The following is a 15991-nucleotide window of genomic DNA, read 5'->3' as shown; positions in this document are numbered from 1 at the left end:
CCTTCACACGTGCATGTGCTTTAAGGAAATGTCTTGAAAGAAGAGTATTGGAGAAAAAGGATGGTTTTACTCTGAATTCTTTCTCCCTGAAGTCTGCCTTCCTATTTTTTTTTTCCATTCTTGTTCAAGAATTTATTTGTGTTCCATCCCTACCTCCGCCCCCCCAAGAAAGATGAAGAACTCCAAAGTTCGTCACAGGGCAGGAGAATTAGAATTGTCTGGCTCTCACTAAGACATGTAATCCATGCTTGCTTCAGACCGCAGCAGAACAGCCACAGACTCCAGAGCCCACATTCTCTGTATATTTGGTGGTTGTTGTTCTGTTTTCTCTTGCAGATATCTCTACAGGACCTTCTTGGTTAAATCAGGGACTACTTTTGAACTCTACCCAATCGGTTTCAAATTTAGACCTGACCACTGGTGCCACCGTGCCCCAGTCAAGGTATGTATTTTTCTCAAGGTGAGAAGAGCAAGCCAACCCCCCCCCTTCCTGTGGAGAGCCAGCGCTGTGTTGCTGCCACAGTGGGCGGACCAGGTTCATAGCAGACCTCCCCAGGGCACCTCCTTCCTGTTTGTCTTGTGCAAAAAGATCAGAAATGTCTACAGTGCATTAATGAACCTGTATGTTTTTAACTTACTTGCTAGTGTAAACCAAGGGTTGTGTTTGGATGCTGAAGTGGCCTTAGCAGCTGGACAGTTGCTTGCCCCAAACAGTCACCAGTCCAGCAGTGCGGCCTCTCACTGCTCAGAGTCCCGCGGAGAGACCCCCTGTTCATTCAACGAGGAAGACGAGGAAGATGAGGAGGAGGATTCCTCCTCCCCAGAATAAAGAAGGAGAAAACTTGTGTTTTATATTTGACGCTCATGTGTGTCTTTAGTGTGAGCTCTTGTGTTTTGAAATGATTGCTTCAGTCTTTGCCTTTGTTTGCATTTGTGTTTAGTGAAAACTAGAGAAACACAAGAAGCAAATCACGTGAAGGCTGAGATGATTGAAATGAAAGTTAACATAGTGTGAATGAAAACTGAACAGCAGAGCGGTAGGGCACATCGCGAACAAAGCATGCTTTCTGAAGAGCTAGAGGGGGATGATCCATGAAGAACAGCCGTGAACGAAGTTTATTTGTGTTCAGGGGGGTAGGGTTTAAAGACCCCATGATGTGTGAGCGTTTAGACTTGAAATTGCTGCAGGGAACAGTTTGCAGCGGTGATCGTTTTCTCCCTCGCTGGTCTGTCGGTCTATCTATAGGCAAAAGTAACCTGGAAAGTCCCGGTGGGTGTAGCGCGAGGGATGTAGATCGCGATCCTTGTGCCTGAGGAGCACGGGAACGCTGAGCTAGTTGAAGTCTAGCTGAGGTGCTGCCTTAGCCTCTAGAAGGGAGCAAGCGCTGTCTTGTAAGTACCTCGGTGACATTTAGAATAATTGATGGTAAACGGAAGTGACCACCTGTCGATGCATTGGTGCATAGGCGTGACTAGGGCTACTTCTGGAAGCCAAATAGAATAGCATTTCCATGTGCATTAAACCTTTGCCAGCACTGCCTTTCGCCAGCATCCTAAATTTGGAGTTTTACTAAGAAGGAAACTGTGCTTATGGTTTTAATCAAAGCTATGCAGTTCATACAGCTTTTTAATTTACAGTGAAACAAAGAAGCAAATTCCTTTGACCAAATTGCTTGTCTGTACTTGTCTGCAGTGCTGTATGATTTTACCCATGTGCAATTTGTGAAAATGAACCAAATGTCACTACTTTTGTCTTTATTTCAAGAATATGGACATCATTGTTCTCCTGTACATGTTACCTTGTTCATATTTTAATTATCAAAATGACCTTATTAGATTGATTTCTGGGTAAATTGCATTTCAAACTAACGCAATATTTAGTGTTTTGTTGAAACCTTCAACACTCCAGTTGACTGCATTTGTGCTAGTGTGGTAGATCATGTGCGAGTTCAAAGCCAAAGACGCCCTGAGAATACTGCAGTATGTCTGTGATCTCTGCTCCTCCAAGGAGGGGCGTGTGAGACATCCACTGCCAAATCCAACTTGCTCACACATTAAGGCCTTGAAAGGGAGCAAAGAATGGTAGAAGAATCCATTCCGAGACCAGCTGAAGTCCCAGGTGTTTGTACTTAGCCTGTGTATCTGGTGTCTGTGGGTCCTTCAACAAGTTCAGTTCAAATTGATGCTCTTTTCAGTCCTATGGGGAAGTACAGGCTCTATCCATGGGGCCTTTCTCAAGCTTGACCACCAAGAGCTGGAGGTAAAGGCTGTGGCTGGGTTCAGTATGTTACTGAGGCCATCAACACGATAAACAGGAGTGTGCAGCTATGGCTTAGGTCTCGTTGAGAGGAAACTCATTCTGTCAGTGCAATCCCAGAGTGTTCAAGGGGCGTAAAGGTCCTGGCAGGAGTCAAAGAGTTTTGTGTTGGCGTGAGTTCTGGAGCAAATCTCAGGCTGTCAGAGCAAAGCGATGCAGAATGCAGCAGAGGCTGCCCCTGTCAGCACTACCACGTCTGTCTTTTTACTTACGGGAAACCAGCAAGACTTGGAGAAGTCAAGGGCCACAGATGCGTTTTCAGTCTGCAAAATCCTGAACGACCTAAGATTTGTCAGAACTTAAGGCAAATTGCATGCCTTACACCCATTCCTTTTACCAGACTGCAGAATCCTTACAAGAGTTCTCAAGGAACTGTTTCCCTTTGCATCCCTGCTGCCGTGTGCTGTACGTTGACAAAGCTTGGGCTTTAAATAGGCAGTCATACTGGGCACGTTGTATGCCTGTAACCCCCGCATTTGGGAAACGGAGGCAGGAAGGTTAGGTCATAAAAGTCAGCCCCAGCTACATAGTGAGTTCAAGACTCTGCCTTGGGTTGGGGGAGCCAACCAAAGACCCAGTTTCTGTGCACCCCACCTCGGGACATCCTCGATACCACTGTGTCAGGCTCTCAAGAGTGGGCCTGTTCCTCTATGATGTACTGAGGACACCTCAAAACTAGACTGCACCAGAAGTGAAAATATGTAGTTGTAATACTTAAAGACCAAAGGGTCCCGAGGGCCTTGAAGCCAGCCAGAGCTACATGAGGAGATCATGCTCCCTCCTCCTTAAAAAGGGGGGTGAGGCAAGGAAGGGTCCTGAATTGAGACATTGAGAAAGATGAACTCAGGTCTTTATCTCCCCTAAACATTGTTCTGGGTCCAACAACACTGAATCATAATTCAATGCAGGGATCAAGATGGGAGGGCACAAAGGTAAATTGTGCTCCTGGCATCTGCGTTTCTCTGCGGGAAGGGGACCCAGGGCCTTGCACACAGCCATTACCTGCCCCAGGGGTGCCGGTCACGCTGCTTAGTGAGGCGTTCAAGAGGCTTTCCCTCCTGGGGGTCAGTTTGTTATACCTGTGTAGCACCCCTGTCGGTCGGGTGTCACTGCCCTGGTCACTCCTGCAGCTGCCTCTGGCCTGCACACTCCATGTGAAGAACAGCTCCAGCAGGCTGCCTGGTGCTTGGCCCTCAGTGCTTAGCCTCCCTCATCTGTCAGTGTTTGCGTTTATTGTGCCTTACCTAGGAAGGAAGGGACTCAACCCTCTCTCCTTCCTCTAAACAGAACCCAGAAAACAGGCTGGTGGCCATGAGTTTGCATCTTACTCGATTCTTTTAAAGAAGTGGTGGGAGCTGGGCGTGGTGGTGCACACCTGTAATCCCAGCATTTAGGGAGGCAGAGGCAGGCAGAGCTCTTGAGTTTGAGGCCAGCCTGGTATACAAAGTGAGCCCAGGACAGCCAAGGCTACACAGAGAAACAGTCTCAAAAAAAGAAAAAAAAACAAGAAGTGGTGGGGAGAAAAAATCTGTCATTTTTGTTGTTTTACCGGGTGAATGAAGATAATTCCTCCTGTTAGCAAAAATTTACATTTGGAGCAGTAGCAGCATGAAGCGAGTTCCCGGATCTGTCCTCACAAAGAAAGTACCCTATCAGGTGATCCAGACGGGGAAATGGCCTGCTGTGTCCCCACATGGATTCCTAACTCTACTCTTTCTACATCTGAACCGGTATCTCAAGTTAGAGGAAGTGACGCTGTTCCAACAACAGTGTGATTTATGCCCTGAGACAGTCTGAACAGACAGAATACGCAAATGACAGGCATGGCCTCTGCTGTGGTGTGGCCACGCCCAGAGTGAGCAATCTGCCCAGTTTTATAAGCTCACTTCCCAAACAAAGTGGGTTGTCCTTACTCAATAAATCTTTGTCAGAAGGCCTTGAAAATTTGCCCCTTTAGTGATGAGTGTGGGGCAGTCTTTGTTTGGGGGGAGTAAAATGCCAAACCTTAGCTTGAGCTCCTATAAGCCAGGTGAAGGCTGCAGCAAGCTCATAAAGTTCTCAGTCGGCCTCATTTCCTTGAGCTGAACCTCCACTGCAGGCCAGTGGTCTGAGATGGAGGATTCACATGTATTCTGTAAGTTGCTAATGCCTGAAGATCTAGTTTGTAAACTGAACGCAGGGAAGGTGGCCTTCATGCTGATACGGACTGGCTCTGGTGAAATGCAGCTTCCCAGGGCTCCCCGTGTCTACACACCTCAGGCAATGGCTCCAAGCACTAGTGCTCATTAATACATAGTTTCTGAAGTCCACCACACGTGGCAGGAGCCTGCAGCCCCTCACCCAAACAATCCTCAGAAATGTGCCTTCCAGCTCCGATCCAGTTCGCCTATGTTTTGTTCACCTAAACTTGAGCCAAACACTGACTCACAAGGGGCAGTCTAATGGGAAGGTTCTTCAATTTTTTTTTAATTGCTAAAAGGTCTATAAATTATAACAAGCCTCAGGAAGTAGCCCCTTACATATTAGCAAAATACCTTTGTAGGATCCAGTTTTCCCACATACATCTTTGTTTGAAATATGCTAAGGGAAAAAAAAATTAGGACAGAAAAGTTCAGCATGTCATGTCTGTGTCCTGGAAGTCCCTGACAGGTCCAAACACTGTCCTAGTAGATGTCCGTCTCTCATGGGGTCGAGAGGGGAGCTCACTTACACTGTCTGTTCTGTCCAGTTCTTTCAGATAAGACAAGCTCTTGGATCATGCGATTTATGTAGAAAACCCTGTAGTGCTTTGGCCCATTTTCATGCTAGCAGCGTGGACCTTGGTCCTCCCTGCTTAGAAAGCTGCCTCAGAAGTCATTGTAGCCACAGTGGAGAGTCAGGCTTGCGTCTTCTCTCCCAGGCTCTCAGGAGGGGAGAGAACATCTCTTGGGACCCACTCCCTCAGAGATGGGAAGTGCGCAGGGCCTTGTGGCCCAGCAACCCTTAGCCTCTGTAGCAGGTGCCAGCTTCCCTCCAGCCATCATTGCCTGCTGGAAAGCAGCCTCCATACTCCATCCACACAGTTCCAGTCTTGCCAACAGGTGCCAAAAATCTGAGGAGCCCCAGAGATCTCTCCTCCCAAGCCCCATCAAGTCATGTAATCATGGGGCCTCTCAGGATCCCAGTGTAAATGGTTACAGTCACAAGAAACTCCCCAGGCAAGGGCTCGCTCGTTCTGAACGTCAGTAGGTTGTGAGAGGTAGCGTTGCCATCTCGGCCATAATGGCCTGTTCCCAACCAAATCATTTGGATTTCAGAAGCCATCCCCTTGCCATGCTTTACTTCAGACTCAGCTGCTCCACCTCAGACACCATCTGAACACAAAAGCTGTGCTAGTTTTTTCGTGCTAAGACTCCTCAGATCTCTCTCTCATTCTGAAGTATCTTCAGTGATCCAGCCGCTTCTCTGTGAAAGTGGCTTCTCTACACGTTGCTATTCTGGTTTTCCCAGCACCCTGAGCAGTGGGACCAGACTTCCACCTGCCCTGGCTGCTCAGGAGGCCCGAGTTCTGGGGACCCCCATCAGTGCCGTGAAGGGCCAGGTGCCCCGTTTCCCGTGGCACACTATACCTTGGGCAGAGGGAGGAGGTTGCTGCCCTTCATCACCAGATGGCTCGCCTTCCACTTGGAGACGCTTTGCTCCCGTGCTGCTAGCTGCTGTCTCCAGAAAAGTGTTACTTTGCTCTTTTTCTGCATGAAGCGTACGTACACTGGGGTCACACATGGCGTAGTTTCAATGAGGTGAGCGAAGTGCAAACCGCATCTCACTTGCCTCTTAGTTTCCTTCCTAGAGTGAAGTACACAGGCTAATATATTATTTTGTAGGATCTGAGACTTTGCATAAATACTATTATTTTTGTATGGGATTTTTTATAGAAGAGCTATTTCTGTATAATTTGTGTTATCTGAAATGCCTTCCAGTAGTTAACCGACAAGTCTTAAGCAGCGTCCCACTAGCGGCGGCTCAGGGACCACCACCGAGTGGACAGGGAGTCTGCACTCCCTGCAACCACTCCAGGCAGAAGCTCAGGCTGCGCCTAGCAAGCATTAGTTGTAATAAGCTCTGAGTGATATTTTCATCAATCTACACACCTTTGTCCGTGCTGTAAAAGAAGAAGACATCTGAAATGAGTATGTTAAGCTTGAGAAGAATTGTATTATACTATTCTGTGATTTGAGATACAGGAAAAATAAATAATTTAAAATAATGTCGGTTGTCATCATTAATGGATGCTGGGGCGGAGACTGTGAGGGTCTCGGCCTCCAGCTGTTTAGGACTGAGCCCCTCGTTCAGCCAGCGAGGGTACCACGGCCCTTCGCCCCGGTTCTGGTCTCTGAAGGGCCACTCCAACATCAAAGCTCTCCGTGGGGCCGACTAGCTGAGGCCCCTGGGAACAGCGTCAGCAGGCCACCCAGCCGCCAGTCCCCTGCACAGGGTCTCCCCAGGGTGGATGGCCCCGCAGTGTCCAGTACCTGGGAAGGGTTCTAAGTTCAAAGGCTTCTTTGAAGGCGGCATAAACAACAGTAAACCATTAAAATCCTGGGAGCGATGTCCTCATCTTCCCTCCTCCCGTCGGCATTAGACAACAGTGGATACTGGTGTCTCCAAGCCCCGTGTACATCATTTGGCCTCAGGGACCACCTCAGCATTTCTTCAGTTCAAGACCCACCTTTCCGGGGAGGGGATGGTTAGGAGACTTGTGTCCCAGCAAGCTGCACACCGGCAGGAGGGGAGGCAGTTGAAGGATCACAGCCTGCCAGCAAGGACTCAGTGGGGCTGGAGAGATGATTTGGGCTAGGCACAGGCTGCTCTTTCAGAGGACTCAGGTCTGATTGCCAGCACCCACGTGGCAGCTACTCCCATCTAACTCCATTCCTAGGGGATCTGGCATGCTTCTGGCCTCTGCAAGTAGCAGGCATGCATGCAGTGCACACAGACAAGCGATTTTTAAGTTTTTTTCTTTAAAGGACAGCATGATCCTGTAATCCCACGAGTGCAGGCCAGTTTGTGCCCAGCTCGTGAAGTTGATTTGACCAAGTGAGGGAGAAGGGCCCATCCTCGTTCCCTATGGGCCCCCACAGAAACAGCCCAGGCTGGTGCATCTCTTTCATCTGTGGCAGCCACTTTATGCCGAGGCAGAGTTGACTGCTGGCCACCCAAAGCCCTTGGACATGCTGCCAACGGGCAGGAGACCTGCCTGCAGAGCCCAAGGACTTGGCTGCAGTGCCCAGCTTCTGATCCATGACCGCGGGTCAGTGTTTGCTGCTGCTGCTCCCAGGGCAGTTTTGTCCCCACACCTGCTAACAACAAGTCACGCTGGCCCCGCGTCTCTCTTCTGCTTCCATTCATTCGGGTGCCTCTTTCCCCGAGCCTTGTAGATTGCCTAGTGCCTGGGAGCATCCGGGTACTGTCACCAGCTCGGCCACTGTTCTAAAGGTCCCTTTCAGCGTCTTAGGCCTGCTTCCGGGAGACGTCGGAGTTCACAGCGACTGCGACGGAAGCCCTGTGCCGTGGTAGGGAGCCACACATTCAGTTTGTCATAATCAGCTCTTGTCTTCTGGTCGTTTGTTCTTAAAGGCAGGATTTCACACTTACAATGGAGGGTGCCCTTGAATTTCTGAACTTCCCGCCCCCACATCTCTCGTGCTGGAATTACAGGTGTGTGTCACCATTCCTGGTTGTGTGCAGGGCTGGGAATCAAACCCGGGGCTTTGTCCCTACTGGACAAACATTTAACTGAACTACATCCGCAGCCTGTTTTTTTGACATGTCTGCCTCTAGGACATAAGGACTCCGGATTCCCAGGGGCTTGCTCAGCTTGATTTTTTTTTTTTTTTTTTAATACAACCCAAGCCCACCTGCCTCTGGTGGCACTGTCTACAGTGGCCTGGGCTCAATCGGCAAAATGCAGCTGGGTGTGGTGGCACACAACTTTAACCCAGCACTCAGGAGGCAGAGGCGGGCTGATCTCTTAAGTTTGAGACCAGCCTGCTCTACAAAGTGAGTTCCTGAATAACCAGGGCTGTTTCAGAAAACCCTGTCTTGAAAAAAAAAAAAAAACAACAGATTTCCCCCCAGGCTTGTCCACAGGCCAATCTAAGAGATGTGTTTCTCAATTAAGTTTCCATTTTCTCACCCAATCGTGTGTAGAGTTGGCAGAAACAGACATTTCTTTTTGCTTGTGGAGCGGTGAGGGGCCATTCTACCCAGAGGGTGCCAACCGTGGGAACAAAATGACGGATTCCTACTTCAATACGTGCTCTTGGAAATCATTTTTAAGGGCAAGGAGCAAGCTGGGCATTGTAGAGGAAGTCCTATAATCCTGGGGTTCAAGCGGCTACAGTGGGACCGGCCTACAGAAGATCCTTCTCTCAAGAAGGGAGAGAGGGAGGGAGGGAGGGAGGGAGGGCGGCCAAACCGAGCCTTGTTGGGAGAGGAAAGGCACATGAAGAGATGCACGTGATGAGCTCGGCGCACCGAGGGCGGTCAGCACGCACAGCCTCTCCCAGCCCAAACAGGCAGCCCGCAGTCGGCTCGCCAGCAGCTCGCCTTATGGCTCATTTCACTGTGGCTGTTCCCTCAGACTCCTGCAGCAGCTGAAAGGTCCGGGGCTCTGGTTTCCTCCTACTGAGTTCCAAGTGGAGATAGTGGGGCAGTCTGGCTGCCGTGGACGGCACAAGCTCCGGGCTTCTGAGGCGTTTCTGTAAATCGCCCGGAGGGTCACTGCCGTGAGAGCAACTGCCACCTCCCTGCTGGGCTGGTGCCGAGGAACTTGTCTGCGCCTTGACTGTGCAGGCAGAAGACAAACCGGGCCAGAGAAATAAGCTTGTCTACACAGGGGGTTCCCCCTTATTTCCTCCTTACCCCAAATCCTTCCTGAAAGGTTTCTCAGAGGCTGGAGGGCAGAAAGCATAAACAAATCAGGGCTGGGCTTTGGCCAAGGAGGCAGGTGCCTGCTGGGACAGGCTGTGACCACTCCTAGTCATGGAGGCAAGAAGACAAGGAGCTGGTGGGGAAGGCCTTGGGGGATACGTGCCATGGACAGAGCAGACACAGGAAAAAGCCATGGCGACGCGGTAGGCCGCTGGCCGTGCAGACTGAAGGAGGCAGTTGGAAGCCAGCTCTGCTGGGCTTCAGGTGCTGAGGGAAGGCTGGCGCTTCTGTCAGGATGAAGACGCCAGCATCCTTGGTTGCTGGTTAAGGCACGGTTGGCTGAGCCAGTGGTTAGGCAACTCATGTTTTTCTGCGGTTTGTCATGCTTGTTACAGTATTAGATATTTTACTTTCTTGGCAATCTGTGTCTGTGTGTGGTTAGGGGGAGTGCTGTGGATGGAGCGAGATCATCATATGTGCTAGGCAAAGTACCCGACCACTGAGCTACGATCCTGGCCCTGTGTGTGTGTGTGTGTGTGTGTGTGTGTGTGTGTGTGTGTGTGTGACCAGGCCAAAGGTTGGTGACACTGTTGATGTCAGGCGCCTATGGAATCCAGAAGAGAACATGGATGGCCTTGCCGGATGCTGCAGTTACCAGGTGGTCGTGAGTGGTGCTCCGGACGTGGGTGCGTGCCCAACAGTTCCTCTCCAAGAGCAGCAAATGCTTCTCACTAAGCTCTCTCTAGCCCTCCTTTCTCTCCCCCCTCTCATGTGTGCATGTGTATGCACTTGAGCCCCAGTACTCGTGTGGAGGCCAGAGGGCAATACTGTGGAAGTCAGTTCTCCTTCTGCCTGCATACAGAACTCAACAGGCTCCGGGCGAGAGTGCCCTTACCTGTGGAGCTGTTTCAGCGCTCTTTAGCCTTGACTTTTTGGTTGGTCAGCAGGCATTTGGGTTCCTCCTGCCCCCCTTCACCTCCTCTCACCCCACCACTGGGGTAACAGACACAGCCCACCAGTCTGGTTTTTTGTTTTTCAAGACAGGGAGGGTTTCTCTGTGTAGCCCTGGCTGTCCTGGAACTTGCTCTGTAGACCAGGCTGCCCACGCGCTGGGATTAAAGGTATGCGCTTCCACTGCCTGGCCAAGGTTTTTCTAAATGTGCTTTGCTTACATGTCTACATGCACGTGGATGTGAGAATGCGGGTGTGGGATCCCCTGGAACCATTGTTGTGGATGGTTGTGAGGCACCATGCAGGCGCGGGGAGCGAACTCGGGCCCTCTGCAAGGGGAACAAGTGCTCTTAACCGCCCTCTCTCCAGCCCCACACTGAGCTTTTCTGAAATTCAGATCCTCATACTTGTGCAGCAAGCATTTACCCAGGGAGCCATCTCCCCAGCCCCAGAACTTTAAGAAGAAATATCACTCTTAGGAGAGGAAAAGCGGACTTTGGTTTTGCATACCTTTGTTGGAGTCCTGTCTTGTGTCGCAGTTACCTGGTGGTGGTTGGGGATTTCCTAAGAACTTGGCTCTCTATGCCTGGGGCACAGGGAAGAGGGAAAGCTCATGGCCGCTTGCCAACCACAGACCCACCCTGCTCAGTCATTTTCTAGCTTACCTTGGCTGAGGAAGCAGGTGAGAAGAATTTCTTGGGCCTTAAATGTCCAAGGTGGGAAAAAGCACATCAGTTTCTAAGAGTGTGGCATTTGCTTGGCTCCAGAAGTGGCTGGCTCAGAGTAGCAATAAAATGAGCTGATCCAAGGAGAGGAGGTGAGCTCCTGGGAAGGACAGGAGCCAGTCTCCTGCCTCAGGTGCAAGCCCAGTACCCTGTGCTTTTCCAGCTCCCTGGGTCTCTTTGCACATTGCACCCTTCTTCCTCCCTCCCAACCCCCACTGAAGTGGTTACGTTTGAAGCCATAAAGATGCAGAAAGTACGAGGGCATCTGTCCATGTGTCTCAGATACTAAACAAGTACTTCATCCTACCCTACACCCACTCCAGTACCAGCCATTCCCCCCCAGAAGCCACTGCTGCCTTCCATAGCTGCCTACGGGCAGCTGTTAACACTTGTCAATGGATTTGCTAAGAAAAATCCTTTAACACAGCTGGGTGGTGGTGGTGGCTCACACCTTCAAACCCAGCACTCAGGAGGCAGAGGCAGGTGGATCTCTGTGAGTTCGAGGCCAACCTGGTCTAGAGTGAGCTCCTGGGCAGCCAGAGGTTACACAGAGAAACCCTGTCTCAAAAAAACCAGAACAACTCCTTCAACATAACCTGCCTATAAAAATCTAGGTTGTTCGGCCCTAAACAGGTAACAAGATCAGATGTGACGAGTGAGCAGTTCCGGTGTTCAGTACCTTCAGTACCTTCTTCTCAGAAGTCTCAAGACTAGCAGTCTTGAGAACTAAAGACTTAAAGGTCTGGATCAGAGATGAAAGATCTTTATGGTGCCCAAGGCAGAGGCTTATAGCACTGTGCTGGTGCTGGTGGCCTTGCACTCGTCAGTCTGTGAATTCCTTGGTTCCAAGCAGCAGCCAGGAACAGCGGCAGAGAGCTAGGTAGTCTTCCAGCTCCCAAGCCTCAGGGCTCCAGACCCTTGGCCTTCAAGGCCTGACCGCACCCAGGAACCTCTCCAAGCCTGCAGCTCTGGCAGTCCCGTTTCCTCTCCATTCTCCCACTCCTCACTGCTACCTTTGCTCTATCCTGCTTCTGACCCCAAGCCACTCAGGGACACTGCGCTGTCCCTAGGCGGCTATTGCCTTCCTGCTGCTCCTCTCCTAGAACCAGAGCAGCTTGCTCTCCTCACTCTAAAAGCCACAGGAGATGGTGGTTTGAATGAGATGTCCCCCCAGTCTTGGGCATTGGGACACTGGGTCCCCAGCTGGTGGCGCTGTTTGGGAGGCTTAGGAGGTGTGGCCTTTCTGGAGGAAGTCACTGAAGGCGGGCTTTGAGAGCTACTCCTGGTTCTCTGCTCCAGGCTTGAGGTTCAAGATGTGAGCTCCAGCTGCCAGGCTCACCACTTCCCTGCCGTGATGGGACTCTTCTCCCTCTGGAACCAAGAGCCCGGATAAGCCCTTCCTTCTGTAAGCTGCCTGGGTCATGGCGTTTTATCACAATAGAAAAGTGACTGTTCACAGGGCTGGAGAGATGCCTCAGTAGTTAAGGGCATTCGTTGCTCTTTCAGAGGACCCAGGTTCAGTTCCCAGCACATGGTGGCTCACAAACATCTCCAGCTCCAGGTCTAGGAGATCTTCTGACCAGACTCACACATGGTACACATAAAAATGTAAGTAACTAAAACAGCAAGAAAAGACCAATAGAGAGAATGCCTCTGGGAACAAAACTCCTTCAACTATTGGTTTTGGTTTTGTTCCTGAATAACTCTTTTAACCAAAATAAAGAGCCAAGGCATGAATAATAGTAATCACTGGGCACTAAATACGGAACCAGATCTCACAGGCAGTATTCCCAGGGAACAGGTTACCACCCAATGCTGCAAAGCTCTGCCAAGGAGCAGAGAGACTCAAACCTGGTGCATGGTTTCAGATATGCCATGAATAAATTAGAGCCGCCCCTGTCTCCTCCGACAGCCCTCAGACCTGGGAAGAGTATGGTGTAAGTTTTACACAGGCTAACCCTGAGAGGGTCGTCTTCCGTCTGGCAGTTGGTGGTTAGAGTGCAGGCCCATACATCTTTCTCCCAAGATTCTCTGCCTCCCACGTTTCTCAGGATGATCTGACACTCCTACTTCCATTCCACACACGAGGGCTAGACAGAGAATTATGTGTCTGAACAAATCCAGAACTATCTGGCTGGTAAGCAGTCAAATATTACTTGTTCTTATGAAGATCCGTTAGTCATTCCAAGGACACACAATCTGAGAGGGCATATTTAGATGGACAGTCCCTGATGAATTTCTGCTTAAAAACCAGCTTGGACCTGTCTTGACTTCCAAGTTTAAAAAAAAAAAATAGCCATTATTACTCTGATTGCTTCATATATATATATATATATATATATATTGCATATAAGTTCTCTGTGTGCACACCTGCATGCCATTGATGACTATGAGCCACCATGTGGTTGCTGGGAACTGAACTCAGGGACCTCTGGAAGAGCAGACAGTGCTCTCAATTGCTGAGCCATCTCTCCAGCTCCCCTGATAAATTTTCATTTTTTTTTTTTAAATGCAAGTCTATCTTGTCACTTCTAACAGCAGCCAAAACCTAGCTCATGCAGGGACTGCTGTTCCAGGAACTATGTGTGGCTCCCTCCCGGCAGCCAAACATTTTCGAGGGTCTAGCTAGAAAAAAAAGCTTCTAGCTTCTGCTTTTCCCACCCACTCCCCTCTCTGAGTGACAAATAAATGCTCCATCTCAGCAGCAGAACAGCCGGTTTGCAGGAAGATGCTCTCAACGACTACTTTCAAGATAACCGTAGCCCAGCAGCTAAGCAATCTGCCCAAGATTTCTAAACAAGCAAATGTGAACAGGATTCAAAGCCAATTCTCTATTCTTGTTTAAAGTGGAAGCTGACATGCACTGTTTGAACTGCGATCTAAATCTGAGGTGGCTTCCCCTTCAGTGCCAGGCAGCTTGGCTACGCTAGGACCTTTGCAGGAGGCAAAAGCAGTGGATCTCATCTCACCTCCAAACACCCGAGGGAGACTACCTATTGACAGCAGCTTCTAGCAGATTTCTCTAGAAGAGCCTTCTGGATAGGACTACGCACACAGGTGCCAGTCAGCAGAAAACTCCAAGAAACAGCCCAGGAGCCCAAGTATTCAAAGGCAGACAGAACTGCAGGGACTTGAAAGCGAAACCAAACTTTCCAGCTCCCAGTCCCAAACAGAAAACAGCTTGGAACTGTTTTTAAAAGTACCGCCAATCCTTCCTTAGTTAGGAGTACTGCGCACTGGTTCAAAACACTGTGATTCAGCAAAATAACTGACATCAAACTTTCTCCATTTACTATACAGTCAGGCAAGTGCTAGACTCAGTTACCAAGGTGCAATTATTCCAACTGTGGTCTGAGTGAAGGGCCTGTAGGGGCGGCTCCTGGAGAGACACTCCAAACATGCCAGGGAGTGACACGCACAGACAGCTGTGTGTGTATCCTAGGTTCTGAGGAAATGCTGGAAGATGCCAACTGATCCATGGCTCCCTCCATTCCAACTCATTATCCGCTGAAACAGACCCAACCAGCCTCCTCTAAAATCCAACTCATTACATAAAGGACTCGGACCCAGATCCTAATTAATCGCTCCTCCTCGCAACAAAGCACCATTTCCGCAAAAGTTCCAGAGGGAGACTTGTAATGACCTAGTCCTGCGCCCCCTGCACAGCACTGCCCTCTGTGTAACCGTGCTAACTCCTAGACTCTGTCCTGTTCCTTTCAGGTTTAAGGCTGTATCCATCCCCTCTGAATGCTTCACACTGAGTGGGCACTCCTAACTTCAGCAGATGGGGGAAGAAAAAAACAGAACCAGCAGAGCTGAGGTCAACTGAAGGCCTGGGCTAAGTCCAAAAAACTGGAGCAGATTTAAGAAACCAAAAAAACAAAACAAAAACAAAACAAAAAACCAAAAAAAAACAAAAACACAACAACAACAAAAAAAACACCACAGTAAGTTTAGGGAGCTCTATGTAACTGTTCTTCAAAATCCACCTCGCTCTGGATGACATCATTCTTGCTATGAGTTGCAAATTTCTTCTGCCTTAAACATTTTAACTTTATGTGAATAGATGTTCTGCCTGTGTGCTGCTGTCAACGGAGGACAGAAGAGGGCATCGGGTCTCTGGAGTTGTGAACCACCTTGTGGTACTGAATCGAGTGCCTCATACATAATAGGCAAACACTAACCTACATTTGCAGACCTTTTAAGCTTTTTAAAAATCCACATAGACAAATTTAATCAAACAGAAATGGCATGTGTGCCAAAGCTGACAGCTGCTAAGGACCTGCCCTTTCTCTTGCAGACCTGCAATCTTTTTGGAGACTCCATAGACCAGGATGGCAGGGAACTCAAGAGAACTAGTTTCCCACATGGATTACAGGTGTGTGTCATGCTATACAGAACTATAATCTCCCATTGTTACTTTACATTCTTAACATGAATTGGGAAGTTAAGGCAGGATGGCTGTGGTGGTCTGAATAGTGGCTCCGAAGGCTCATGTATTTGAATGCTTAGGTCACCAGGGAGTGGCACTGAGAGGATTAGGTGTGGCCTTGTTAGAGGAAATGTGTCACTAGGGGTAGGCGTTGAGGTTTCCAAAGCCCATGCCACGCCCAGAGTCTGTCTTCTACCCGGTGGCCAGGATGTGGCTCTCAATCTACTGCTTCAGTGCCTGCCTGTATGCTGCCCATACTGGCCAGCACCATAATGGACTAAACCTCAACTAGCTCCAATTAAATGCTTTCTCTTATGACAGTTGCCTTGGTCATGGTGTCTCTTTACAGAAATAAAGAGACTGAAACAATGGCCATCTGAAACCACGTAGCAAGGCCAAGACATGAAAAGCACGAAGGAAAAACCCAAGTCCAGAAAAGGTTTGCTTTGGGTTTGGCAAGATCACCAAGTTCTGTTGTCATGGAAAGGTGGACACCATTGTCACTGACTTGGGAATCAATGAGCAGAGCATCTTCCCAGAGTAGCACACACCCACCTCCAAAGCACAATGGCTGCATCTGGCTTGCAAGGCAATGTAATTCTTTTCTAAGGCTGCTTTTTCCCAACAGCCAACTGGGTTCTGTCCCACTGGCCT

At 49.5% G+C, this 15991-nt stretch overlaps 1 protein-coding gene across 18 annotated transcripts in view; it reads left to right on the top strand.

The window, feature by feature from the left end:
* Tfdp2 (transcription factor Dp-2) overlaps positions 1 to 6563 on the top strand; it is a 125249-nt gene extending 118686 nt beyond the window's left edge. For all 18 annotated transcript variants that reach the window (XM_060385474.1, XM_060385483.1, XM_060385479.1 and 15 more), the window contains 2 exons: positions 337 to 442; positions 646 to 6563. In XM_060385474.1, the coding sequence (XP_060241457.1) occupies positions 337 to 442; positions 646 to 829 (290 nt within the window). In that variant the 3' untranslated portion in view covers positions 830 to 6563. The remainder of the gene's footprint in view (positions 1 to 336; positions 443 to 645) is intronic.
* The last annotated feature ends 9428 nt before the right edge of the window (positions 6564 to 15991 follow it).

The sequence above is a fragment of the Meriones unguiculatus genome, chromosome 6 (assembly GCF_030254825.1).
Source record: "Meriones unguiculatus strain TT.TT164.6M chromosome 6, Bangor_MerUng_6.1, whole genome shotgun sequence".
In the NCBI taxonomy this organism is placed as follows: domain Eukaryota; kingdom Metazoa; phylum Chordata; class Mammalia; order Rodentia; family Muridae; genus Meriones; species Meriones unguiculatus.
Note: the sequence above shows the minus strand (reverse complement) of the source record. Positions and strands in the feature narration are given on the sequence as shown.